Genomic DNA, 27,490 nt, shown 5'->3' with positions numbered 1-27,490 from the left:
ACCCCATCTCCCCACGACCCCCGCCCGCTTCCTCCGTGAGATGGACACAAACAGCACAAACATCAAACCCGCCCCTCCCACACGTCCCTGGATGATGACACCTTCAAAATACAACCATTCAAAGACAGATACAGCAATAAATTGTCCCACATACAGTACGTCATCCAATTGGGCTTCGATCACTTTACAGAGAGAGCACGTCTAAAAACACATGAACGCATTTTTCTATATACAAGAGGACACGGTAACAGTCAGAGGTTGTCCCCGGGGACGGGTGGAGCTGCGTCGTGGGAGTGGAGTGCACGATGAAGAGAGCATTCAGCTGACGGGAAGAAGACCAAACCGACGGGATGAGGCGTGATGGACGAGAGCGAGGCGACAAGTCTCCCCCAAAGGTCGGGCCGGGCCTTTTTTCACGAGGCCTTAAAGAGAGTAACGGCCGGCTCGCTGTTGGTTTCTAGCTGGAGTCCTCTGCTGGTCGTGGAGTGGTAGCTGCAGCTGGTTCCTGTGTGTCGCCAGCGGTTACAGCAGGAGGTCAAATCCTGACTAATCCATTTTGCTCACAGCGAGTGCAGCTCCTGCCCTCTGATTTACTTTTGAGATTCCAGGGCCGATACCTTTGGGCCTTTTTCTCTTTTTTTTTTTTCTTCATTTTGCGATGTCATCGTCAGACGGGTGATCCTTAATTTGATGTTGGGTTCTACGGACTGAGACGCGGCCACAATAACACACAGTGCCAGCTCACTAAAGACCCTTCAGCTCTGACTGAGGAACTCGACCCTGTTTATCTCAATGGCAAGGCGCGTGCACACAAACACACATACAGTACATGTACATGGAACAGACACGATCAATAGAAAACGACCTCATCCCCGATCGATTATTGCCCCTTTCAACTGTACATCCCAGCAATGATTTTAGGTTTTTGTGCAGCAGAGCGTTGTCCTCTCTATTCAAAGGTTTGTGCTATATATATACACATATATATATACATGTATATATATACACATGTATATATATATACATGTATATATCGTCTGTCTGTGGGTCTAACTGGACCTTGGGTCTGCCAGAAAAGCCACATTAACATCTAACGTCTCGTTAAAGCCTCCCGTGTCTGGCTGTCTGAATTGATCTGTATGTCACTGCGTTACTCGGGCGGTGATCAGCAGACATTACCCTCAGTCGCTCTACGGCAGGTCGGGTCCTAGTCTGATTTATCCGACTGACCTTTAGCCGTCCTGTCCATAAGTGTTAACACCACGTTAGCAAAGCCCTCTCTGTGGTTGCAGTGCCTTTGATTACGCAGGGTGGAGGTCAGACATCTGCTTTTCCGCTTATTTCCCTTGTCCGTTTTATCTGGAGTGTGAAGGACATCGCCGCAGACTCATTTTGAACAGGACGGATGCAGGACACGGAGGAAATCACACGGGTTGGGAGTCGGACCGGTTCTGACTTGCAAGACTGAGTTAATACCGACATCAAGTCAACTCTCGGTCAGGCTCAGTGCATTTTTCACTACTTTGAGAGCAGTATTTGTATAACGGAACACTTTAGAAAACAAAGTAAAACAGCATTCTGTACAGAAACCTGATGTGGACACATAACAACTCTAAAGCAGGGAACAGCTTCCCAATCAGCCTAAAGGTGAGGTGGAAAAGACGTTAACGAGTTTGCATGATATTGCACAGCTGTAGACTGGGGGAGGGAGGATGGGCGGGACAAAATACACAGTGTGTACAGCACGACCCCAAAGTTAATGTAAGAGGTTGGTTTACATCCAAATGCGATGCCCGGTTGTGGCTCAGTGCTTTCATCAGTTAGTTCCAGTGCAGTAACACATTGGTACCTGGCAACACACAACACAGCGATGACATCAGGTACCAAAAGAGAAACACACACAGAGTACACACCCTGCACAGCCACGTCCACGCACACACACACACGCAAAAGCGCACCCACAAAGGATCAGACTTTTGATGAGGAGGTTGGCAATTAAGAAGAAATGGAGCTCATAAAAAGACTCAAAACGGTAATGTCAATGCAGCACGTTGAAATGTAGAAAAAAAAGGAAACACACACACACATTCAAATCGATTACTTCTGACATCAGGTGATGAATGACACACAACTTGGGGAACCAATCTGAACAAGACGCTCAAATCACCTACACAGACATACACCCTTGGCAAAGTTCACATTGAGTAAAGTGCCAGCAAACAATCCAATCAGAGAAAGAGGCGCGTGTCCTCCAAGTTTGAAGTGAGAACGTTTTTTTACAGGAAATCATCAGGATGAGGAGGTCGTGAAGTGGCAGTTAGAGCCTCTGCGCTTCCATAGAGCGGTCATCGCAGGTCATAATCACCTTCTGAATTGGCAAATCAAACAGAGGATGAGTGGGACTGATGCGCAGCCTCTGGTACCCCATTAAAAGACAAGAGATCCGTAGCCACATGGAGAGAGGAGAGGAGATTAGATGTTGAGGCTACATGGAAACAGATACAGCATTTAATCTTTAATCCATCCTCTGGTCCTCTTTCCTTCTTCCTCTCGCCTCCCTTCTCCTCTGCGGCTTCCTCTTTCTTCGTCCAGCACTGGATTTGTTTTCTTCAGCTGTTTCTCTTTCCATCTCTTTCCTCTCGCCTTCTCTCTCTTGGCTTTGCTGCCATGGTTACGACATCATCCCTACATGAAGTGCATCTGCAGAGTACGGGAGGAGAGTGGAGAGTAATTTAGTTCGACAAAACACCTCATCATCTGGTGTTCAGCCATCGACTGACAAGCATATTACCTGCCGCAGTGCCAGAAGAACAGCTTTACACAGGCACCAGTGCTCAGCAGGCAATTATTTTCCTCAGTTATGTTTTGAAGAATTGTCCAAAATATAAACAAAAAAATGTGTTGTGAAAGTACAAACTGATCTGATCTGTAAAACGCCATCGTCACACTTGCTGTTAAATTATCTGTCAAAATAATTCACGTTGCTTCTCCGGAGTGTCCTCACCTTGACGCTCATCTGTTGTTACAACTATGAAGAAGTGCATCAATTATGCCAGACAGAAAGGGCCTGCGGTCAAGAATCCAATCTTGCTTGTTGTTATGCTGCTGTAGTTGTAAATCAATCCATAATGTCCTGGTCTGACCGCGTCTACTTTCAATGTGCTTTGAAAGCAAAATTTGCTTTGTATAAAAAACAAACAAATAATCAGTGATTGCTCCGTAAGTGATACTACGGCAAGGCATAGAAATCTCAAGTTCATGTTTTGGTTTGTATTGTTTCACCTCGAACCTTCTTCATTTTCTCCTAAGAATCTCTACAGATATTAATATATATATATATATATATATATATATATATATATATATATATATACGCTAAGTCTGAGCAGCTGTTCCAGCAAACTGTCTGTAGCCCTGCAAATATATGTATGTGTGTGTGTGTGTGTGTGTGTGTGTTACCTGAGTCCCCGGCATGGGTCCAAACGGGTTGGTGGATCTCAGGACGGGCTGGTTGTACATGACAGTCTGCGGGGGCATCATGGGAACGCCCCCCATCTGATGTGTCATCTGAGGTGGGAGCTGGTCGGAGGACAGGTGGGAGAAGGATCAGGAATAGACGGGGAGTGGACAAGAGGGGACAAAATGTTTCCCATTTACATCAGAATAAAAGCCAGTGGAGGACGTATGTTTGACTCAGATCAAAGCTCTTCTTTACCATTCCATAAACAGGCACTTGGGGTGACGTCATAGGAAAAGCTACTGGTGCGGGAGCCTGTTTGGAAAAAGGAGAGGAACACAATACACCACGTTCCTGTCACCAGCCTATCAAACCAGTAGCCTAAAGAAAGACAGAAACGTCTTCACCTTCATTTGCATTTTTCTTTCTTGTAGTAAGATGCCAAATCCACATTTCATTTTATATTTTACATCGTAGAACTGAGGTGGAAGACGAGGGATCAAACACAAGGCCAATGTAGTACAATAAGCAAAATAATTCCCTGTTCCTCTGATAATTCAAGTATCATCAACAGTACAAAAAGCCCCATAATTCGTGTCGCAAGGATTTCAAAGAAAAAGCAGAGAGCTTTTGTGAGAATGTCAACGATCCAGTGTGTTAAGAGGAGGAGGGAAGGGAAGGTGAAGTGAATAAATGTACTTACGTAGCCGGTGTAGATCATCCCATTCTGAGGAGAGATACAGAGAAAGAGAGTTAGAAGAATAAAAGCCGTCATCGGGCCTTTGTTCTGCTTTTCACTGAATAGGCTGAGGAGATAGACCGGACCTCTGCCCATTCCTCATGTTTAAAACACTCCTATTTTAAATTCCTGTCGTGCCAGCGGTTCTCCCAGAGCCATTTGCAGAATAAATGAGAGGTCAATCAGACGAAAATTAAAAGATGAAACCAGATTGAATGGAAGAGACTTTCGGATAATTAGAGTGGAGCACAAAGGACAGAGACACATTTGGGATCTCCTTCCAAAAAGCCCCAAGCGGAAAGTTACATTCGGCCAACAGTGAGATTTTTTTCAGAATGAGATAAATGACCATTAGGAGAAACTGACTGCTCTGTCAGAATGATGGATGTCACCAAATGAACACACAATACCGTGCTTAAAAAGAGCAGGGCAGTAGTGCATTTGCAGATTTGACTAATATAGTAACATTATCATCAGTTTTATTGTTTAATTTTCAATAGTGATGGAAATTGCATTTGTAAATGGTGGGATAGTCTAAAACCGTACTTTGGTGTTTCAGGTTGACCTCTTTACTTAAGTCAGAAAAACTTACTTACAAAACACTCGCAGTGAGGAAGATCTTGGGGAGGTAATAATGAATATAAATATGGAATAATTTAAACCATACCCTCTAAACTAAAAGATATAACTCTGTTTGAATAGTTTTTGAAGCAAAAAATCAGATTCACTGATTTCAGCTCTTCTATAAATAATAATCGTGAACGGAGTATCTTTTACTCTTTAATTGAGTCTTTTGTCCTGCTCATGACCAACTCACTTTTTGCAATGCCCACAAATAAAAAAAGAACAAATTGACAACTGCGCAAATTTGGCCTTTAATTCACCATCTGAGGGACGGGCATGGGTGCGGGTGCCATGGGATGGGTGGTGTGAGTCCAGTTGGTGCTGGTGCACATGGTCTTTGACTGCCAGCCGCCTCCTCCTGTCGGCTTCTTCTCCACCAGCTGACTCCACTGGAGCTCCGGCCTGATGCACACACACACACACACACACACACGCACACACACACACACACACACACACACACACACACACGCACACACACACACACATACACACACACACACACACACACACACACACACACACACACATACACAGCAGTTTTAGGTGCACAATTTAGGCGAAATCCAAAAGCAGAAAAATGAATCCTAAAAGAGTTTCAATAGTGATACAAATTGGATAGACAGCTGGATTATTCCCTTGTGGAAAATCCTTAGATGTCTGGAAAACCCACTTACTTTTTCGCTGACGTCCCCCCAAACTGCAGATCTGAGGGAAAGAAATAAGAAAACATATCATCCAAATGGAGGCCACAGTTATACAGAATAACACATCAAAATGGGAGCTATTTTGAGACATTCAGCATACTCACTACCAACAAGGTTGGCTAATGAGGAGTCCAAATCATTGGGCAGCATTTTCCCAGAGTGCAGTGAAACTCCAGGGCTGTGAATTTGAGCGGGATGGGCTGGCTTTAGCAGGTCGCCTGATATCCAAAGGTTACCATGGTAACGTGAAAGGAAAAAAGAAGGGAAATTAGTCAAGAGCATGAAGCTACTAGGCATAGCTGTCAAAGCACATCCAGCTCTGACTACTGCGTGATTATTTGCATGCTTCCTACTATGTTTGCATGATCATATATGTATGTGTGTGTGTGTGTGTGTGTGTGTGTGTGTGTGTGTGTACCTCCCCAGGCATTGTTGTTGTTGGGCACAGTGTGTGTGGTCTGGATTGGGGTGAAGTTATGCTGCAGGGTGAACAGCTCACTGGTCAGGTTTGGCACACTGCAGGAAGGAATATTGTGAAGAGAGCACCGTTCATAATTGTGAAACCAGAAAAGACAATAAATAAACCAAAATGGAATGACAACGAGGCAAAAGGCCCCTTGTCAGAGAACCGTCTTTCTGCAACATACACATTACGTTCCCTTTGCAGGTTCTTTGCACGGCCGATGTTCGACTCACTGGTTGCTGACTTGTACGATTGGTGAATTGGAGAAGAAATCCGTGGCCCCTCCGCTGCTGTTGGCACTGCCCACTGACTGGGTGCTGGGTGACACATTGGGTGTCTGACTATCGATCGCCTTGTGACTGTCCTCCTGCAATGGGAAGCATCATCAGTACGGTAGAGATATTCATATGATTTGAAAATAGCCCTGTAGAACATAAGAATTGGGTGTTAAACTCCCGTGGAACAAGATCCCCCCAAAAATGTAGCCATTTTGAGCCAAAATGTATTCTCTGCCTCTTCTTTATTTGAATGAAAAACCCCACTGCAGAGGGTGTTGAGGCTGTGACTTCATTGTCAGTCTCTGAGCAGCTCTACGTCATGGGCCAGCGGCCAAACACAGACAGTATATTTCACTGTACTGCAGGACTAATGCACCTGTCCGTTCAAATCAACAACAGCGCAGAGCACAAAACGACTTGATGTTCAATCCACACAATCGGAAATGGTTTCAATAGTTCCACAAAGTTCATTTGTGAAAAGGTATGTGAACTCACCATGATCACTTGATGATTTCATTGAGTACAGTATTGTTGATATGTTGTGTATATATCCCACCTTGTGTTGCTGCAGTCTGTTGTCTTCTGTCTTGTCGTCCATGCGGCTGAGAGAGATCCCAGTGCTGGAGAGAGAGGACACTGCACTAGACAAGGTGTTGGATCTAAAGGTGAGACGAAAAAAAAGACCTGTTTTTGCAAAGCTGGTTGCATCATTGCTTGGTTTTGTTCGTCTTTGCTCTTTTTTACTGTCGAACTTCCTGATGCTTTGTGACCTCAACTTTATTTTGGTAATGAATTCCTGGAGCTCTGTAAGAATGATATGCTCATTGTTATGAAAACCGAAACCTGGTTAGAGACATGAACGTATTTTACAAATTAAGACGGTGTCGAGACAATAGATGATACGCTGGATGAAAGGAAGGATGCAAGTCATTGGGTTTAAAGAGAACAGGACATAAATTATTAATTATGAATTATTAGTCAGGGGTTCAAAAGGTTGCATTAGCTTGAATGAGATTCAATATAAGCTATAAACCTATTTGAGGCTCAAATAATAAATTTGAGCCTCAAACTGTTTTTGAAACAAAAAGGGTGATGTGAGAGATAACTCTGTGCCAGTGAATGATCCAAAGAAATATGAACCATAATACCTTCCATTTTAATTAATATTATGAGGTGGTAATGGGTTGCCATAACAATTGACGATGCAGCCTGTGTATTCAACTACGAGTTCTTTAATCCTGAGTCTTTATGTTGATATGTAATACAATTGATTTTATAGCCTAAATGTAGTATATCGTGTTGTCACGTCTTTCAAGGCAGCTATTGTTTACTCGGAGAAAATGCTATCTGATTAAGTGCTTGATTTTAGTACTGTGCGATGAAATCTTGAGTATAATTCAGTCCAGACATTTATGTTCCCTTCAGGATTCAGGATTTTCTGAGTTTTCATCTGGTGCCCGCATATATTTATTTGTTCTAATTCTTCAGTTCTTGAAATCTCTCCAAAACCATCGGATGACATTCCTTCATCTGGATTTTTTGTTTAGCGCCAATGTTAGCACGCCCACACAAATGGTAAACGTGCAACCTGCAAAACATCCACCTGTTGGTATTTTCGTTGTGATTGTGTAAACAAGCACCGCTCTCTAAACACACGGTTATGTGATCTCACCTGCTCGCTGCAGAGAGGTCCTTGAGCTTCCTGCCCTCCAGAGAGGCTAGATGCTGCTCCAGAGCCTCCAGGAGAGAGCTGGGGGCCTGAGGAGGGGTGTTGGGGGGTGGGGGGGGGGGTGTAAATTGGAGGGAGTTGAGGGGGTTATCATTAGAACAACCGCCGAGTGGACAAAAATGGGACAAACCGCTTTCTCTCACTCCCACCTTCTCACCTCCTCAGTTTATCGCACTCACCCACAAACGCGCACAAAGCGGCAGCAAAAATGAAGACATTACCCTCTGATTCATCATCTAATCTAAAACAGCTGTTTGTTTTTTGGTTTTGATTTTTGCATTTGGTTTCATCAGGTTTGGTTTCACCGGCATGCAAACATCAGCCTTGGATCATGCAAGCGAGTCCACTGCGGGACTGAAAGGTCGGGATGGAGCAGCAGAGCATTGTTTCTGCAGGGCTCCAGAATAAAAACACAACAAACACGTCTCCGAACCGTCTAACGAGCCCATGCAGAGGCCAGCATTGCACAAACGCTACCGTAAACACACACGCTTAAACACGCACACGGGTAAAGAAAATCACAGTCCAAAAATGGCGAGTTAACAGGTGGTTTCCACGTTAGGTTAAAAGTCAAATGAACGTATTATTCATTTTTTCTTTGTTTGCAAATTGGGCCCAGCTAGAGCTAAGTACACACATTGTATCTCACTGGAAGCCAGGGAAGTTAACTCATTGAAATGTAAACATCTGGTGAAAAACCAGGTATACACATCGAGCAGCTGGCCAGCGCTCTTTATTGTGTAACATAAAGGATGGATGGGTTCATTTGAACCACCATGTGATACCAAGTTTTTCACCTAGAGTATTACATTTCAGCACTAGAGATCACACCAAAAACACAACAAGCAAAGAAAAGATTTCTCATATACTTATTTTAAGGGGGAAAGAGAGTAAAATGCGAATTCTGGATATCCTTCTTCAGAGAAATCTAGAATATGCTGAAGGTTTAAAAGTAAAACAGACACATATCTAGAGCTCAGTAAAAGGCATGGGTCGCTATGTTGTTGAATAAGAGCATATAAGGTCTTCTTAAGCACTACAAACATGGTAATAATAAAAAATAAAAGTCAGCCCTTTTTAGCATGTCATCTGATTTCACACACTGTAAACATCCAATTATGGTTCAACTGAAAAAGATACTTTGTATTTGCGGCCGCATGATATGCAGTGCTTATGAAGGCATTATGTACACCTATCCAAGTCATATCTGCAAAGACCTATTTAATAAAAACCATTCGCTGCTCTCCCCACAGCTAATGCAAAGGGACGTAATCTTTTTAGGGAAATGATTTGAACACTGCTTATGGGGGCAAAAACCTATTTAATAAAGCTGTCCGGACTTATTTATATGATAAGCCTTTGAATGAAGAGACAAGCCTTGATATTTACACTGGGGAAATGCCAGAAATCTGGCTGTGAAAATAATAAGCCCCGGTGGTGGATGTCTAAAATAGGAAATAAGCAAAAAGAAAAGAGGCTAAAAACTTTTCACATTCAGCTGCATAAAGCTACTTTTCAAAATCTTACCTAAGAGTAAAATTTGTTTGGCAAGTTTTTTTTTGTTCCTGCGCGAATGCTTAGAAATTGTGAAAAAACAAATGTGCTTCAAGGCTATATGCAGGTCTTCATTTATTGTATCCTCTCTAGTCTAGAGGAAAGGAGAAAAGGTGAAGAAGTTAAGGAGAGTGAAGAAGAGAGGAGGACATGGCAGCTGCAGTGTGGGCAGGTCTGTAGGGTGAGTAGGGAACGGGAGCGTTTATAATGAAGCATTATGGGATTGACTTGACGGATTTAAATACTGGTTGATTGATTGGTTGATTGACTGATTGAGATGAGATGTAGACTGACCTGTGTGAGATCGGGGCTGTCGCCCTGATCTATCCCAACTCGCTGTGTCACAAAAAAGGAGGGAGGGGTAGGGGAGGGAGGAGGGAGGCAAAATAAAAAATAAACCAAATGTAATAAGAAAACAAGGAATAAACCCAAAAATCCAAAAGAGTAAGAAAAAAGGGAAAAAAAGGGGGAAGAGGCGTGTGAAGGAGGAAGAGGAAGAGGAGGAGGAGGAGGAGGGAGAAAGAAGAATCAAACTCAAGCATTCATTACTACATGCAGTGGCTGGAAAGGAAAACAAATAAAAGACAACAGAGGAGGAGGGCGCATGCACACGCATACAAACACCTATATATACACCGTTTATGTACACACACTTATAAATACACACACACACACACGCTGAGATCTGGAAACTGGTTTGAAATGAATGCTGAGCACACCGACTGAATGAACAGGCAGGGCAGAGAGGGCAGACAACAGGTCACTGCGAGGTAAGAAACATCCAAAAGGAAGACACTCAACTAATGTTGACTTTGAACAGAAAGCGAGAAGGGGAGGGGGGGAGGGGGGTCACAGATGACGCACAAACAGACAAACACACATTTTGTTAGACAGATAAAATGAATGGGTCCTTAAAGTCAACGTTAGTCTGGCGTTTTTTGTTTTTTTTTCTTTGGATCGAGTGGCTGCACCCCAAACCTTCCAAATAGGAACGAAACCAAGCAGAGGAAGCTTTTTTAAGATGACGCACGGGATAATAAAAACGCAGGATTCAACTGTAAACAGTCTGTAAGGAACTGCAACTACTCACTGGATAACAGCCATTATAACCTAGTCTTTTTTTCTGTTTTTTTGTAAGAAAGGGAGGAAATAAAATAAGAGGAAGAGGACAGAGATAGAGATAGAAAAAGAGCTTGCTTTGGCATGCAGTGCAGGCATGTGAACAGGCAGCACGCGAGGGGTCCGTCAACTGACAGCGCTACATGAGTGACTCGCTGATAGGCTAAGACTCAGCCATTAATCACTTGTCATGGAGTTACACCCCTTCTCCTGGTTCAGGGCAAGAAAAGGGCAGAAACAAGAGGAAAATCTAAAGGCAAAAGAAGACTGGGGAGGATTAGGGAGATGCCCCCCTGGACGCTGATCTACGGTCAGTTTCAGGTTGGGAAATAGCAACCGTAAATCAGATCCAAAGGGTGACAGAAGTGTGGAGCGAATCTCAACAGGTTCAACGGTTTGTTCTCTGCAAGTGAAATTCGACTGAGAAACGGAATAAAACTCTAATTGAACATGGAGGTGCCTTTAAAGGAGGCCGTGGAGATTCGCCCCAGACGGATAATCTTGCCCTCTCCAGTGGTGTCTAGCTCTGCGTTCCCTCCGTGGAGGAGCAGCAGGACAAACGAACGTTACCTCTGCCACTTTGAGAAACTCGGACAGTTTGGTCATCCTGTTGAGGAAAGTCTTGTAGATCTCCAAAGCTTCTTTGCACTGGTTCTTCTTCATATCAAAGTATTTCTCTGTGTGTTGGAAAACCAAAATCGGCAAAAAACCACTCTTTATTCACAAATCATGTTCAGTCAATAACTGAGGTGCTAGATGACTTTTTAAAGTAAGAAAACAGGAATAACAATCAACCTTATACTGATGTGTCCTGATAGTCCTGATATACCTGGTGCAGATGTAGCCTAGAATATACTGCTCCTAGAGTCCCAGTCACTATTTCATTATGGATGAAGCAGCTTAGATTGAGTCAATTGAGTAATTAATCATTTTATTAACTCCTCATTCAAAGGTGTAATGGAGTGTTCTCAGCCCCTGACTCCTCGGCCCCTTAGTAATGCATTAAAGAAAAACAAGGTGATCTTCAGATGAAATAGATTTTCCCATTTTTTAAGAAGGTTCGAGTAAAGTCCCCGTGTTGTTAGTCCCCGGCTTCAGTTGCATTTCTTTAGACCAACTAGGCGGCCAATGGCAGGCTCACACCTGCAGTCTACATGCTGTGATGCAAGCTACAGTCCTGTGATTTCAACATCACAAGTAGATCGGTGCATATATGATGTATCTGCTCTGCTCTTGTGTGAGGTTTACCCAGCATGTTGATGACCCCTTCGTTGTACGCAGCAAACAACCGTATGGAGTCTTTAAACAGCAACATGAACGCTGTGTTGATGACTCCATTGGTTAGCTCGTTGGAGTTAGGCTGCAGGGAAAAGGAAAGAAATCGATGAGATTGGATCAAAATATTACGGTATCTTACACCCAAAGGGCTGAGTCTTCACCTGGAAGTCCAGCAGTGCGTCCAGCTGGTTTTGAATGGTTGGCAGAGTCTTAATGAGCTTCTCTGTGTTCATGGTGCGCATCACACCCTCAGCTCTGGGGGCAAGAATACATGCACACAAACAGGCATGCAACGCACACACACACACAGCATTAATCAGGCCTGTAGGCTAAGGCGTGTGTAAGGAAGTCACTCGGATGTACACTCTTGTGGATTAGCATCAAGAAACACACTGTAAAGGGAACGATTCCAGAAACAATCCCTATTTCAGGGCTTCTGCACTAACAATTTGATGCCTGTTGTTACCACCAACCTATAAAAACTGTAAAATAAGATAACCCAGTCCCTTTTTCAATGGCTGTTGAGATCAACTCAAACAAGTTCTGCCTTTGGATTGTTGAATCACATGTTTTCTGGAGCAAAGCATACAAATAAAAACATTTGGTGTGACCACCATCTGTTAAAAAGTGGAAAATAATAATCCCATTTTTGGTCGAAAAGGCCCACAATGCATCTCTCTATATGTGACGTGTGTGTTGAGTTTGTTACCCTCTCTTCATCTTGGTGAAGTCCACTGCTGCTAATCTGTAAGACATGGCTTTTTCATTCAGGTAGCGACTGTAGCGTCTGATGAAAGTTGACATGTTATACCCTGCAGGGCACAGAGGGGGTGCTGCAGTTAGAGACCGATCACGTTGGCCTAGATTAAGAAGATATAATCCCCTTTATAGGAAGTGAACTAACTTCTCCATAAACAATTTTTCAAAAACACTTTGTACCTTCATGTTTCCCTATATGTTGTATTGCATTATGAATTACAAAGCCATGTGTTTCCATTTTCAGTAACATTCAGCAGCATCTTGTTTCAGGCAAAAGGCACATTTATCTGTAGCATTTCCCTCCTGGAGCGTAGCTTCCTTTTGAAATCAACTCTGAAATGGGTTTATCGATAGTGTTACAGAGCCAGGGAGAGTCTGACATGAAGTCATTATGTTAGACGAACAGCACTGCTGAGTTTACAAACAGCCAAATAGCATTAAATCACCTTGCAGTGCAGCCTTATCTAGAAAGTTGTTGAGGTTGAAAAGCGTGTTTCTGGAGGCAAGGTACTGCATCAATCTCTGATGCAAGGGAAAAAAGAAGGAGAGAAAAGAGTTAGTGACTTCACTAAAGTTCCCTGACAACATTCAGTCATGTTCCCAAAGACACAACAACCGTGTCGGTTCGTTGTGGAACGGCAGCTGCAGCTTTTCAAGCATTTCACAGTTTGTTAACTTAAAAAGTCATAAAATGGACACTTTGACTTCCTTCAAAACTTTAGCTGACCTTATCTTTAAAGGGCGGAGTAAGGAACGATTGTCCCATTGCAGCATTCTCTTTTGACAGTAAATGGATCACATTCAGGACGTAGCGGTGCCAATTACCGGGCCTTCAACCCACACAGGGGAACTCATAACATCACGTCACTACTGGTGCTGCGATAAGTTTAAAGAACTGAGAGGGTCAGCGTACCCGCTGTAATCCCTCTCTCTAGAACTTGTTGGGTGTTTCGGACGTTGCTCCTGAGGTGTGAGCCGGCGGAGCGAGATTATTTGTCACACGGCACGTGGAAACGTCAGCAGCATTCTGTACATCATCAGTGCTTAGTTGGATTGGGAAGATACCGCTTTGGAGAAACTCGCCGCTAGAGTTGGAGGGAAACTGCTACAGCCTGGGGAGCAGAGTGTCAGTCTCTGGACGGATCAATGCGCCGAACTAGCCGATTGGCAATCAATGTCTTTCATTTCTGAGGGCATGGACGCGGAGGATCAGAAGGATTTAGATTGTACAAGAAATGTCTCGTTTTCATCCTGCCATTGACTCCTACGTGCACCATTTTTGCACTTCATTATGGTTTTATTATCTTGCGTTGGCCTGCAACTAACATTGCATGATCAACAATCTTTAAACAGTGTTTCCAACAGTTAGCCTATCTCAATTGTTTTCCTCTACATTGACTCATGGAAAATGGACAAATCACTTCGCTACTAGTCGCCTACGTTCCCTTTGGAGTTGACCATGACGCTCGGTGACTTTCGGCTGTCGGGCCACGCCGGTTTTTCTTTGCGATTGAGTGACCTTTTATACTGCCAAATATATCAAGGTAACAGTCATAATTATGAGAGCAATATTCATTAAAACTTTAAAACTACTTTCCTGTCATTCTCATAATTGCCCAGTTGCTCTGCTCACCTCGTTGCCGTACATCATGAGGTGGTGTGTGGTGATGAGCGCTTTGAAAACCACTATCCAGCTGTTGCTGGCTGTGCGCTCCAGCAGTGTGTCTGCCAGGTGGGGGATGCTGACGTTCAGCTCATTGGTGCAGTGGATCAGGTCTGGAGGACACAAAGCAAATAACATCAAATACTGTGGACACGAGGAGAAAGCTGTGAAAGGACCAAACTGGTAGTTGATAAACAAAGACGACAGAGGTTAGAGACCCTCTGTAAAGTTGCAGGTTTGACTGCTGAGAGCATCCATGTGTCCCAGCATTTTCACTTACTATAAGTCACTGTGAATAAAAGCACCGCCCACATGTCAATATCACAATGTATTGGCTTAGAGAGCTTACGGGTTGAGTTATTGAAAATCAATGCGATGAATGAACCTCAACGACGAGTGCAGTCTTATTGACTGAGGCATTCATTCCGATTCACTCAATAACAGCACAAATCAATGAATAAATTATTGTTTATTGATAGAGACTGAATAGACAGATTGATCAGAACCTACTGTATCACGCAATCCATTTTGTGGCTTCTATTCCACAGTGCTGTCTATGTCTATGTGCTATGTCCCAAATTGCCCGTTAACAATCAACCAAGAAGAAGGACAGTCATGTTGCAACGTCAGAAATAGACACGCACTTTGAAATTAACGGTCAAAATAACAGCCCAGCCTAATGATGAATAATGGATCAGTCTTCTTCCAGAGCTTGTTGACAATGATGGAATAAAACCCTAGACTATATATAGGAATAGAAAACAGTTGTTTTGATATTTTGGTGGTCGCCATCTTGAATTTTCCCCCATCGCCATTTTGTTTTTTGCACCTGCAAGTGAAACGAGACCGGAGCGCTGAGGACAACCAAACGCTGACTTACACATTGTTAGGAAACCAAAACTTTCCAAAAACAAACACTGTTGAAGGGTTAATGCTGTCAAACTACAACGGACCTGTCCATCATAAGGTAGCCCGCCCTGACGAAAACCCGCCTTTAACGTCCACTTTCACTCTAAAAGGGACAATAATGAATATTGTGCTGTGCGGATAAAGACTGGTGATTGACGCCATAAACTCGTGTTTACTTACGTGATAAATCAACTGAGAAGCATTTTTTTTTCTCTTCGACTGAACAGTTTGACTTATATTTGTAACCAGCAAAGAGAATCCAAGTTTAAGGCCCTTCCACACAGCTTCACTTTTTAGACTTGCCGCATCAATGATTTTGAGTTGACTCTGCTGTTCACTGAATGACAATCTCATTCAGAGATTAAATGCTGTTCAAGGCGAATGTGGAAAGCATTTGAAAAGGAAAAATGTAGCTCAACGTTGTGCTGCTTGTGGGGTTTAAAAGGTCTGACAAAATGGCCGCCTGAGAGTTTGTATTTTTAGTGAAGAGCTGCCGAGATCAAAACTAAAGTTGATCAAAGAGAAGTTTTGATAAATGATATGTCCCAAAAATCATAAGGCATTCAAAATTCTGCTGTGAACACTAAACACACAACGAGGTCAGATCGGTGGAACAATGCCATAAATTCTTCAAGGATTTCTCTGGCAAAAGAAGTATGTTCTGTTTAATCTCAAAGCTTTACTGACTCAGTAGTTTAAGACCCAAGCTTTTAAAAAGCAGAAACATGCCTGTGTTCTCTTATAAGCTATATGTAAGCTTATAAAACTTTGATTCATTTGGATTATTGAAAAGAAAAGGTGAAAATCTCCGATTACAAAGACTATTTCTTCTCTGAACCCCGAGCTATGTGTCTTATGCTAAAGGCCTTGGACTGTAAAGTAAATAGACTGTATTGTGCCTGTGTACTAAATAACTAGACCAGGCACGCGTTTAACTGTTTAATGAGTGATGGCAGGACACAACACACGAGGCTCGGCATGAGGGTCAATGCTCGACATGCGCAGAATACCCACAAGCTAACAACGGCAAGTCTTCAGGGACAACCTTAATGCACATATTAAATAGTACTAAATACAGCACAGTGCCCTTCTGGAGCAGCTTCAAACAATCTGTTCAGTGACGTTAAAGATCTTGTATAGATACCCCTGTTAAATCTAACTAAATCCTTCTTTAGACCAACACAATCTTGTCTGCATTACTGTAAAACCTTGAGATTGAGCAGTTTAATTGAATTCCTGTCAGAAACAAGGTCTAACTAAAACGCCTACAAAATAACTGCTTTATTCAGTAATGAAACAAAGGGGTAAAATAACAAATATGGCCGGATACGATCTGGAAAATTGAAAAATGAGAAGCAGTTTTACTTGAATTTGACCACAGAGCACCACATGGAAAAGAATTTATTAACATATTCAATGACAAATAAAATATCTAAACATTTAAAAAGGCAGATTGAGTCAGTGAAACCTCTGGGTGGGTGAGAGGACGTTAACTCCTATGCAGAGAGAGAGAAGTCGAGTTACTGTGAGAAAAAAAAGCAAAGTTTGGCTTCCGAGCCAAATCCTTATTTTGTTTCTTCCACCGGATCAGAGGTCACCAGGGTTCATATCGAAGCTCTCTCAGTCGATGTCCCTCTTTTCTTTATGTCATGTTATTTAGTAGTGGAAAAACCTCAGCAACGCAGTCCATAATAACTCCAACAATATTGATGCTAAACTTCATATACTGGTCCAAGTGTGCCTGCCATGACTGCCACTCTGCTGCATTAATCTCATAACCTCTGCTCGCTTACATTATGGACAAAATAAAGGTCTGTGTACTAAAAATAGTCTTGCTTTACTTCTACACCATCTGAAATAAATAAGGATTCATTTTTCTCCTCATTAAGTTCAAGGGCATTAATATCAAAACGACACATAGTAATGGTAGCTTCAGTCATGTTTACTCATTAATGGATTGTGAATTTCCTTCCTGCTTCGATAACTAACAAGAACATATTGATTTTGGCTAATTAATGTTTCCTTCCACAAGTGAGAAAACACACCAGTAAAGAGGAGCTGCTCACACGTTTTAGCCCTTATAGGGCTTCACTGTACCAATATCAATTCCAAAAAAATATTGGATCAAATACCATAATGTATTCACGTCTCTGTAGGAATTAATTACATGTTCATATTGCACCACTATCTGTCCAATAATTTGCTTTGTGACCTGTACAAGTAACGCAACTGCTGTTATATTAACGTTTAATTTGCACATGCTAGCAGGCTAAATGCTAAACTAAAACATGGTTAGCATGATGCCTGGTTAATATCAGTGTAGGGTAGTTTGACAAATCGTGTTCATTTTAACATCATGGTGCCTGAATTGCAATGGATTTTTGCTGGATTGTTTTTATTTCATGAAGAACAGGTGAACTAATGATCTATTTAAGAGCTTTATTGCATATTGTTGGCCAGCTGTATTGCACGCTGATGTTAGAATTTAGCACAAAGTACCACAGTGGCCGAGGAAAGCCCCACAAAGCAGCTGTCACAACTAGTTTAAATATATTTTTTCACTTTTCACAGAGAAAATTTTTCGTGCTTCCAGTTGAAAACCATTACACCTAAACCATCCTGTCTTTCCGTCAAATGGTGGGTCCACCTGCACGAGCTTCTTTGGGTGATAATGCATGAGCTAGGATTTAATCATAGACGTGTGACAAATTGCCAGAGGGATGTGATGAAATATCGACTGTCAACGGAGATTATTGATTAGCTTCGGTCCATAGGATATAATGTACATCAATATCACAATTAGAAATAGGATTATGGATAACGTTGTGCAAAGTTTAATACAAAGAACACGATGACAGAGCGGTGTCACCGAGTTAAAGTCAACGTTTGGAATGCTTGTTAGGTAAAAAAAACTGTGTCTTCAAAGTATGCAAATGTATCTAAAAGGTGCATTTCTCTCAAGACCTTGGCTGTAGATAAAGTGAGTCATTTTGGCGGCATCACGAGATGCAGGTTTATTATACTGACACATAGATGTGGGAGTAAGCATGTGGAGGCTTGCATTCGTTCGTGTGAGTCAAAGCCACGCAGTCTCTTTTTCTGCCTCTGCCTCTACTCCATTCTTCTTAGTGACACTTTATTCGACTGGAAGGCCAAAATTGTGACCTCACAATGCCTTTAATTATCCTCCACACGTTTTGTTGCCTCTAAGGTTCGTCACTATTACAGCCGTGGCACACATCCAAAAACGCAAATCATCTGCTGAACAAACGCGGCTGTGCTGCTTTTAGGACGCAAGGTCATTTTTGGCTGGATTAGTTTTCTATGTGTGATGAATCTTATTTCTATCAGTGCTCCCTTCTATCTCAGCCGTGCAGAATCCGGACTTGTAAAAGAGAAATCCCATTACTCCGTCTGCCATGCTCATTGTTGCTGTGAGGTAGTAAATAGTCAACATTGGCCGTATACGTCACCAACCAGCCTGTCAAGGTCATGACATCGTATTAAAAAAGAGATGCCGGGGGAGACACTCTGAGTACCGCCAATGGCCGTCAATGTGTTGGATTTATCGTGCGGTGAATTTAGAGAAATGGCACAGCAATTCACATATTCTTTTCACTGTGCCTGGCAAGGATCAACCACGAGTATTTTCTAAGGTAATGGAAACCTTGTCTGTGTTCATCAAACCTCTCAGATTAGGTGAACCAATGCAAAACACACGCCCACGTCTTAACCAGGCGAGATGAATATTAAAGGACTCCAGTGACGGGCTGGGTGAGTTGCACAAACACACACACACACCTGAACTTTGAGACCTGAGATTGATCCTCGTTCTTGTACAGCTGGCCTTATAATAACCTCCTTTATAAAAGTAGATTTGATTTCCTTTTCTTTGCATTCTTCCTCCATTGAATTCCTGATCAAAAGACTCACTGCGTCTTCAATTCAACCTTTAAAAGGCAGCGTATGCACTCAATATGATGCTACTGAGTCCAATGTAATATTACGTCCTAGAGAAGGGCCTCTTAAGTAGGAAACAGAATGTGTTTTATTCTGAAGACTAACTTTGTTTATTAAAACAGCTGCATCTGAAAGGCTCAAGTACAACACATTCATTCAGCTAAAAAAAATCGATTCAGGCTTCCAGGGGGGGTGAATCGAGCAGTGCCTTCAGCTTCTGCTTTGGCATGGAGCTTTTTATTCCACAAATAAGAGCCAGAAACGCCTCATGTAACAACCTCGACCAGAACTTAGTGACCTTTGATGAGAGAAACTTCATTTTACTTTTCTTTTCTTACAATGATGGATGAATACTTCTCAGCCAAATGCTGAAAAATCTATTTTAAGAATATCTGCTCTTGAGTTAAGTGACATTTACTGGTTACCAGGAGACTACTACGCATGACTGGTGCTGGAGGTGGACAACCTTCTACCGTTTACTGCAGGGGTACAATTGCTATTGTGTTCTTATAAAAGCGTGGCCTTGGCAGGAAGCACAGAATACACCTAATGGTGCCAATCACTGGATGCCTTTTCACTGGATATTTTCTCCTGCGTCACTTGGCTTAATTGTTTTTTTTTAGAGATTAAAAATCAGTCCCTGTTGGCTAATGTACCTTTAGAAATTTGAACCGTCACAAAAGGCAAGAGCGGTACCTCCGGAAAAAAACAACCTAATAATAATTATTATAATTTTAGTGGTGGTTACAATCAGGATACGATTTGTATGGAACCAAAGAAGAAGCAATTACTAAGTTTCACAATCACAAAAGGCCTTTTTCATCGCATATACATTTCTAAACCTTTTCAAACACTCTCACTGGGTGTCCCCCCCCCCCCCCCCCCCCTCAGCCGCCCTCACTTGAACGGGCCTTTTGGTGGGGCACAGTGGTACAGCTCGGATTTAGAGGTATTGTGTTGAGGCGCCCTGTGGCACATCTGGTGAGGGAGCCCAGAATTCCCAGTGTCACCTCTGCTGTGGACATGACCGACTAATCCACTGCCAGAACTTGCCGGCTGGCTGTTTGGCTACCTGCCTTCTTGTTGTTGTTTTTTTCCTCGGACCCACTTGCTCCTGATCAGCCATCTTCTTATTCACTCGGCCTGTGTCAGTCTGTCTGGTCTGTCCCGACTGACCGCCTGTGACTCTGACTGTCAGCCCCATCGATTGACCGCGCTCTCCATCGATCACGTCAAGTAATTATAGTGAGAGCAGAAAAGCCACCTGACCCAATAATCCCTGTGCAGATCTACATGTGAGGAATCCTCCTAATCGCTGCAGTTTGCACACACGGCTAATTTGCCCAATGTGGAGATAAAGAATCTGTCTGCTCAAACGCCAACCACCGGCAGAGCTATACGGCGCACGCACACACACACACACACACACACACACACTGACGCTGTGCACTCCTCCAGCACCTCGGGACTGACAGCGGTAACACATCCGGTAATGACTGTAATGCACCAGAGGACGTGAGAGTGAACTTGAATGTGACATTATGGGAATCGAACAGACGATGTTCGCGGTGACGCAGAAACCACGCACATTTTGCACGGACGCGCGTCTCCGCAGAGTGGAAAGTGCTGGCGCCGCTAGTGGCGTTAAATAATGGATAGGCCTCCGCTGCTCGCAATAAGATTAGCCCAAACCAAAGTGGCCTATTTCCCTTGACTGACGTGCACAGGCTGATTGCCCCTCGACTTGTACCCAAATGTTCTATTTACACCAATTCCCCGAAACATGGCAGCGCGCGGTTTGATGCGTAAATCCTATTTTAATCTAAGGGAATGTGGTGTCTAATTAACGAGGCTGCAAACATAACCGGGCCGGATGAGAGAGAAAGGGGGGGAGGAGGGGGGGGGGGGTAACAGATGCTGTTTATACAAGCTCTCCTTTGTGAGGGGAGATGCTGGTAGCGGGGTGCATGCAGTCTATCGATACAGTAAGCAGTGATGGCATGCTCAACCTACAGTCAAGGTGCTTCTTCTTGGGTCCGCTGACTTCGTGCGTCGTGGCCTTGCAGACGGCTTTGCTGATGGCAGAACCGGTCATGCTGTGCTGCGCCGCGGCGATCCGGTCCGTCAAAGACTGTCCCGACATGTTACTGATGAGGTGGAGGTGGTGGTGGTGGTGTCGGTGGTGGAGCAGGAAAAGGAATAGGAGGCAGGCGGAGTGATGGTCGAGGATTCCGGGTGGGGGAAACCGGGGAGGACGATCAAAATGTCTTTAGAGGCAGGGAGGAGGGTAGTGCCCTCTGTGAGAATCGGCCGTCTGAGCGGGAGGAGGAGGATGGGGAGGAGGAGGAGGAGGAGGAGGAGGAGGAGGACCACAGCAGCGTACACCGGCGAAGATCCGGTGGGAGAATTCATGCGGCGGCCAAATAAAACGTAAAGACGGTCACATCCAGGGAACCAAAATGCAATCCAAGGATGACCCAGCAAATTAAAAAAAAAGACAAGCCTATGTAAAAACAAAATGTATAATTAACAGCGAGCTGCATAGAAATAGTGGCCTATAATGACACTAAACTGCGATGTATCCCTGAGATGGCAGCGGGATGTGCGAGAGCTCAATCGGAAATAAAAATGGCAAATATTGAAAAACTAGCGGCGGCTATTATCGGCATCCTCTATGACTGAAGCCTCAGTGTCAAAGATACGAACAGCATTGTCCCGTTGCTTTTTCTCCTCTCCTTCAGCCGCTTTCTCCTCTCAATGTACGCACGGATTGGACCGCAAACACCTCCAAACCACACAGCACCAACTCTAGCTGCTTTGATTTTATTTTCATCCCCCAGTCATTTTAATCTTCTTACAAAAGGGTGTATTTCTGTGTCGAGGTTGCCGATAGGCCAATTCTTTTTTTCTTCTTTTTTTTTGTCGGTCAAACTTGTGTGTAAAATGGCAGTACATGAATCAGGTGACTACGAAAGGAGTGCGATTGGGCCACTTATTGGGATCCGGGGAGGGCATCTTAAAGCAGAAGGCTGCCCCGGGTCTGCACTGCACGGCATCAGCTGTCTCCACCTTGATGCATGTGTATGTGTGGGGGGGGGGGCTCAGGAGTGTCATGTGCAAACTATTCCTTATTACCTGCCATCCAATGAAATGGAGACACATATGAAGGAAAATCCATGATGAGATCAACAAAAAAAAATGTTTCATTGTGTGACGCTTTAGTGTGATTCAGGACTGAAAAATGCGTATGTCGTGACCCCCGATGAGGTTATTGGGATATATTTTGGTTGTCATCACAATAATGCTCTGTCATTTTTTGTATTTTATGGCCGTGCAGTTTACCGAGGTATAGTCCTGATAATGTTCCAGTTTGATTTATAAGAAATACCCAGTATGTGTCTCAATGGAAATGCATTATTCCATCTGGCAAACGTGATGGCTTCTTTTTAAATTTTTTATAAATAAGACATTTCTGTAGGAGAAACACACGTCGCGGGATACATGTTGGATGAAATTAAAAATAACTTTCCTGGGAATTTGCATGGAAACATCATTTGGATATGTACGTGATCTCTAGTAGACAAAACATTTTTGCATAATCAAGAACTCTGTGAAATGGAGGCACTTTTGCCTGCGTATTCACAAAGTCAGGGCCATTTACCGTAATGTACAATTTGGACCTAAGGACAGACTAAGAGCCTCACCTCTGCAAATGTGTTGTTTCCTCTGATTAGCAGTTTGAGCCTCTCGTGCAGACAATCGACTCACAAAGGTAGCCGTCGGTGTCTCAGAGATAACAAACCAGAATCCTCCAGGTGACACTGAAACTCTGTTCCGGGTGTAGCTGAGAGGGAATGACGCATTCCAGCATGCAAAAACACTGCGTGACACTACAAATACATGCATATATATGTTTTGCATTAGAAGGATAGACATCAGAGGGGATGAAGTTGAAACACAAAGCTTTTGCCTAATTCTAAACCACGGAATTTCAAATAAGGTCAGGTGTTGCTGCCTTAAAAAGAGTAACGCATTCCATGTTTTTTGACTAGAAGAAATTGATTTTAGGGTTGACAAAAACTCCTCAAACGAACAATGGAATAAATGCTTATGAAGATATTAATAACTTGAGAGGAATATTAACTTTGAGGATGTGATATAAACCACTATAAGATGAAACTACACCTGTATACATAATGAAGTTGAAATGTCTGCTCAAGGTGCTGAATATCCTCAGAACCTCAGATGTTTTGAAGTGATTCACTGCTATTCCTAACTAAAGACATCCTCAAGCCACCGCCTCGAGGTTTTATTATACTTGAACAGTCCATTTAATGGACATATTTGCATAACACATCCTGACCTATTACATCCATGAAATTTGTGTTTATTTCTGACTGCAAACGAGTCTTGTGTTGTCTTTTCTATTGGTGAGAGTAGATGTTCCACCCTGTCAGTTTATGACCGAGTGTGAAAGGAAATGTCTTTTTGTATCAGCAGGCCTGGTACGAACACACAGGATGTGCCCTCTGTATAATGTTAAATGAAGGGGTTCATTTTTACTTCAGGTTAGCAAAGAAAAAAGGCTGTGATCTTCAGCAGATGGATAGTACAGGCTGTGTAATGATGAGATGTTATTTGTGAACGATTCCAATCATTTCATTTGAACTATAGGCAACATTATTCTGAAGGTCGTAGGCAGAAAATAAGGCCGAGCACTTTGGGCAGCATCATTTTGTCTTTAGAGTTTTATTAATTTCAATGGTAGTCTTATTAACCAAGCACCGGCGCAATTATATTTTAACTTTTAAATTATTTGTAACAGTTTTTTCAAACCGAGTCAGACTTTTCTCAGTGGCAGCGGTTCACTTCCTGGTGGTCTGTGATTGGTCAGGTGTCAGCATTTGGTACATGCGGAGCAGTGGAGATGATCCTTCGTGGTGTTGGTGTACGCAGACAGAACCAGGGAGCTGGGCTCTCGTTCTACCACCAGGCTCTCCTCGTTGTGCAGGATGTGCTGCACCAAGCAGTGTGCCGCCTCCTCGATCTTTGCATTTTCCTGAGAGACGGTGTAAAAGAAAACACTTTACTCTTTAGCTACTTACCAAACAGCCATAGTGGCAATCTGTACTGAGTATTATTGTGTAAAACTCATCTCGGTCAGTCCCGCATCAATATGTAAGGTTTTAAACACTATTATACACCATAAGTTAACATTGATGTCAAACCAAGGCTGTATCACTAACTTTAACCAATTGGTAGGCAGAATGTCACACACTGATACCAACTCTATCGTCTCTGTTCTGTCTTCTGAGCATTTGTGTCCACTAACAACACAACCGACTCGCATCCTAGTGTCGGGATGGAAAAACAGACGACTGCAAACTCACACCCGACTGCAAGCATTCCTCTATTTGTCTCTTGATTCATTTTTTTGTGTTTGTACTGAAACACTGTTTCCCCACAACTTGTGTTTTAAAATAACTGTTTTAGTATGTGTGTTAAATGCAGAGCAGTGGACTTTGATTTACCCTTGAATTAAGTCATTTAGTCTTTGCTTTAAGTCCAGCCCCTCCAAAACTCTTTCCATTTGGAAGTTAATCAAATAAGGCCTTTAACCTTTTATATTTACATAGAAATCACCAGTATGTAAAGTTATTCATGAAAAAAGTTACTACTAAAAGTTATCTAACTGTAAATGTCGACTCCAGAGAGCCGCATCGCCCCTATCGTGCCTTTGCAGAAGTCTCGAACCAGCCGACGAATCCGTTTTCCCTGCAGAAGGAGTCGAGTTTGGGCTGCTGGGAGGCCTGCTGGGAGGCCAGCTGGTCTGACTTATTGGCCAAGAGCACAGCTGGGACCGGCCTGCCATGATTCAGGGTCACCTGAAGAGTGAAGACGGACGGGTTGGATGGTGGTTGTACAGATTTGTAATATAAGCAATTTAAAATGTAACTGTAAAACACTTTGTTTAAAATCCCCTTGTCTTATCTATCTTAACGTCTGTTGGATACAAAATTGAGGACAACTTTTTACATTTATTAATCACAAGCCAACTGATATTATAGCCACTTTAACCCTTTGCTAAGTCCCGCCCTAGAACACAGACCGGCCAATAATAGCGCAGCATGGCTCAGCGCTGACAAGAGTCCAACAACCCATAAACTACTTGATTGAATCTCATGCAATCATTTTAGATTTCTCTCTATTTTCCAACAGTTCTAACACAGTACATGTGTACACAGTTCATGTCCTGTTTTATTTTGTAGGTTCATGCCTTTTGTGTCCCTGGGTTAACTTCACTTCCTGCCTTGTCCTGTCATCCCCTGTGATTGTCTGCCATGTTCATGATTGTTTCCACCTGTGTCCAATCACCTGCACCTCGCCTGTGTATTTAAGTCATGTGAGTCTCTTGTTGTGTCATTGTAGCTTGTAGTCAGTAGTCTTCATGTCATGTGCTTAATTGTTAATTCCTGGTGCCTGTCTCGTCTGAATTTTTTGACGATTAAAGTCTGTTTTTGTTCCGGAAACTCTGCGTTTGGGTCCTCCTGCCTGCCTCTGCCTACCCCGTTGTGACATAGCTACTGCAGCCACATTACATGAAGTTAGGGATGTTGTCATTTTCAGTGACAGTTTCTAAATCCTTTCCTAAATCATAATCTAAAATTGAGAATATTTCGACATAAATGGAAGATGTTCTTACTGTATCGAATTGCAAATGCGAATTAAGCTTTACTTTTTCATTTGAAATCTTTAAACAGAAACAATATCGCTACAGTAACCGTGGCGCTAATAGTGGGTCTCGCACGGATGTAATAATTCATTTCAAATTGAACACCTCTGAAGGGCTTGTACCGACCTTGGAGTCCAGGTCCTCTTTCCACTTGAGCACGGCGTCGAACGTGGAGGCCCTCGTCACGTCGAACACCACCAGCGCTCCCACCGCCTCCCGGTAATAGACACGAGTCATGTTCCCATAACGCTCCTGTCCTGGGACGAATGGTACATCCAATCACACACACACACACACACACACACACATGCACAAAACCCAAACGCACACACATCAATGAAAATACACACTTTAAAATCCTTGAAATCAAATTAACTCACGCAGCCGTTTATCAGTTATAAGAAATGTAGCGAGTTTGTGTGTGTCTGTATATAGCTGCCATCATGTGGCTTATATTATCTGCATGGGATCATATGAGTCACAGGCAGGCACAAGATCTACATTCCTCAACCAGGCTTCAAATGAGGGAGGGACCCACGCAGACACACACTCTCACTTGTGTACATCACAAGTCTTATTCTGCATAGCGTTTCACTCTTAAAATGATTTGTTTGTGTTGAAAAACAGTCAATAGAGTCTCACAACACGTTTATTTCAGGGACCCGAAATTGGTTCGATATGTTGGAGAAGTTTTGCAGTATAAACTGTTTCTCAAATGTATCCCTACTTTCTTAAAAAGAACCTTTTGTTTGGTTGTTTCCAGAGTTTCAGCTGTTAGGTGAAAGGAAACGTTTGGATGTAGGATACTAAAACACACATTCTGGAAAAAGTAATCCTGCGAAGTTTTATAGCTTCAGCAATGTAAAATAACAAAGCCGTAAACAAGTGCACGCGTTAAGGTTTGACAGACCTGCGATGTCCCACAGCTGGAGTCGGATCACAGTGTCCGGGTTCCACTGCAGCACCTTCAGGGCGAAGTCCACGCCGATGGTGGCTCGGTAGTGCTGGGAGAAGATCTGATGCACGTACCGCTTGATGATGGACGTTTTTCCGACTCCCAAGTCACCGATGACCAGGACTTTGAACAAAAGCTCCTGCTGCATGGTTGCGCCTCAGAACCAAGAAAAAAAAACTTTCTCGAACAATTATTGTAACTTTATGAAGGCCGTCGGTGCACGGGTTAAATAAATTGCAAAACTACAGAAAAGTACCGCATTGAAGGACAAATGTTATGCTAGTTGGACATTTTCTCCAATATGAGGGACACAAAAGAAGGGATTACGGTTATATATATACGCGATATTAGCAGCGGTGTAACTCGCCTGAGATCACCGCAGTCCGCTCATTTAACACACATGACGCGTCCAACGCTCCTGGGAGCCTCTTCAACACAACACAGCGACGCTGGTGCTGCGTTCAGAGTGTCCTCGGAAATACCAAATGTCACGCAGCGGATTCTCCTGGATAGGGGTGAGTGAAACTATCAAAATCACTGTATACGTTAGAAGTGGGCGATCA

At 43.1% G+C, this 27,490-nt stretch overlaps 2 protein-coding genes across 5 annotated transcripts; both read right to left on the bottom strand.

Moving 5' to 3' along the window:
- LOC119215169 (phosphatidylinositol-binding clathrin assembly protein-like) lies at positions 1 to 22,163 on the bottom strand. Of its 4 annotated transcripts, none has more exons than XM_037467081.2 (19): positions 21,253 to 22,163; positions 14,341 to 14,483; positions 13,154 to 13,229; positions 12,658 to 12,760; positions 12,110 to 12,203; positions 11,919 to 12,030; positions 11,241 to 11,347; positions 9,846 to 9,887; positions 7,941 to 8,026; positions 6,825 to 6,927; positions 6,224 to 6,357; positions 5,946 to 6,043; positions 5,632 to 5,745; positions 5,498 to 5,528; positions 5,081 to 5,222; positions 4,161 to 4,184; positions 3,716 to 3,772; positions 3,460 to 3,579; positions 1 to 2,700 (listed from the first exon to the last, which is right to left on the bottom strand). In XM_037467081.2, exons 1-19 carry the CDS (start codon positions 21,380 to 21,382, stop codon positions 2,686 to 2,688), a joined length of 1,731 nt encoding a protein of 576 aa, XP_037322978.1. In that variant the 5' UTR covers positions 21,383 to 22,163; the 3' UTR covers positions 1 to 2,685. The 4 variants fall into 4 exon arrangements, with proteins under 4 accessions (XP_037322978.1, XP_062413997.1, XP_037322982.1 ...); XM_062558013.1 differs by having other exon boundaries at positions 6,825 to 6,888; XM_037467085.2 differs by lacking the exon at positions 9,846 to 9,887 and having other exon boundaries at positions 6,825 to 6,888.
- A 1,920-nt stretch (positions 22,164 to 24,083) lies between these two features.
- On the bottom strand, positions 24,084 to 27,342 carry LOC119215447 (ras-related protein Rab-38). Its single transcript, XM_037467626.2, has 4 exons — positions 26,883 to 27,342; positions 26,099 to 26,229; positions 24,975 to 25,124; positions 24,084 to 24,298 (listed from the first exon to the last, which is right to left on the bottom strand). The coding sequence occupies exons 1-4, from the start codon at positions 27,073 to 27,075 to the stop codon at positions 24,137 to 24,139; spliced, it is 636 nt and encodes a 211-aa protein (XP_037323523.2). The 5' UTR covers positions 27,076 to 27,342; the 3' UTR covers positions 24,084 to 24,136.
- Between the last annotated feature and the right edge of the window lie 148 nt (positions 27,343 to 27,490).

This window comes from Pungitius pungitius, chromosome 16, assembly GCF_949316345.1.
Source record: "Pungitius pungitius chromosome 16, fPunPun2.1, whole genome shotgun sequence".
Taxonomy (NCBI): domain Eukaryota; kingdom Metazoa; phylum Chordata; class Actinopteri; order Perciformes; family Gasterosteidae; genus Pungitius; species Pungitius pungitius.
This window is presented reverse-complemented; position numbering and strand designations above follow the sequence as displayed.

Excerpts from the sequence above, each read along its gene's own strand:
- LOC119215447 (XM_037467626.2), bottom strand. The coding sequence starts at position 27,075 with ATGCAGCAGGAGCTTTTGTTCAAAGTCCTGGTCATCGGTGACTTGGGA. Across the intron at positions 26,230-26,882 it reads CCAGCTGTGGGACATCGCAG|GACAGGAGCGTTATGGGAAC; the intron begins GTCTGTCAAACC and ends CATTCGTCCCAG. Across the intron at positions 25,125-26,098 it reads AAGAGGACCTGGACTCCAAG|GTGACCCTGAATCATGGCAG; the intron begins GTCGGTACAAGC and ends TTCACTCTTCAG.
- LOC119215169 (XM_037467081.2), bottom strand. The coding sequence starts at position 21,382 with ATGTCGGGACAGTCTTTGACGGACCGGATCGCCGCGGCGCAGCACAGC. Across the intron at positions 3,773-4,160 it reads GGATGATCTACACCGGCTAC|GCTCCCGCACCAGTAGCTTT; the intron begins GTAAGTACATTT and ends TTTTCCAAACAG. Across the intron at positions 3,580-3,715 it reads AAGTGCCTGTTTATGGAATG|CTCCCACCTCAGATGACACA; the intron begins GTAAAGAAGAGC and ends TCCTCCGACCAG.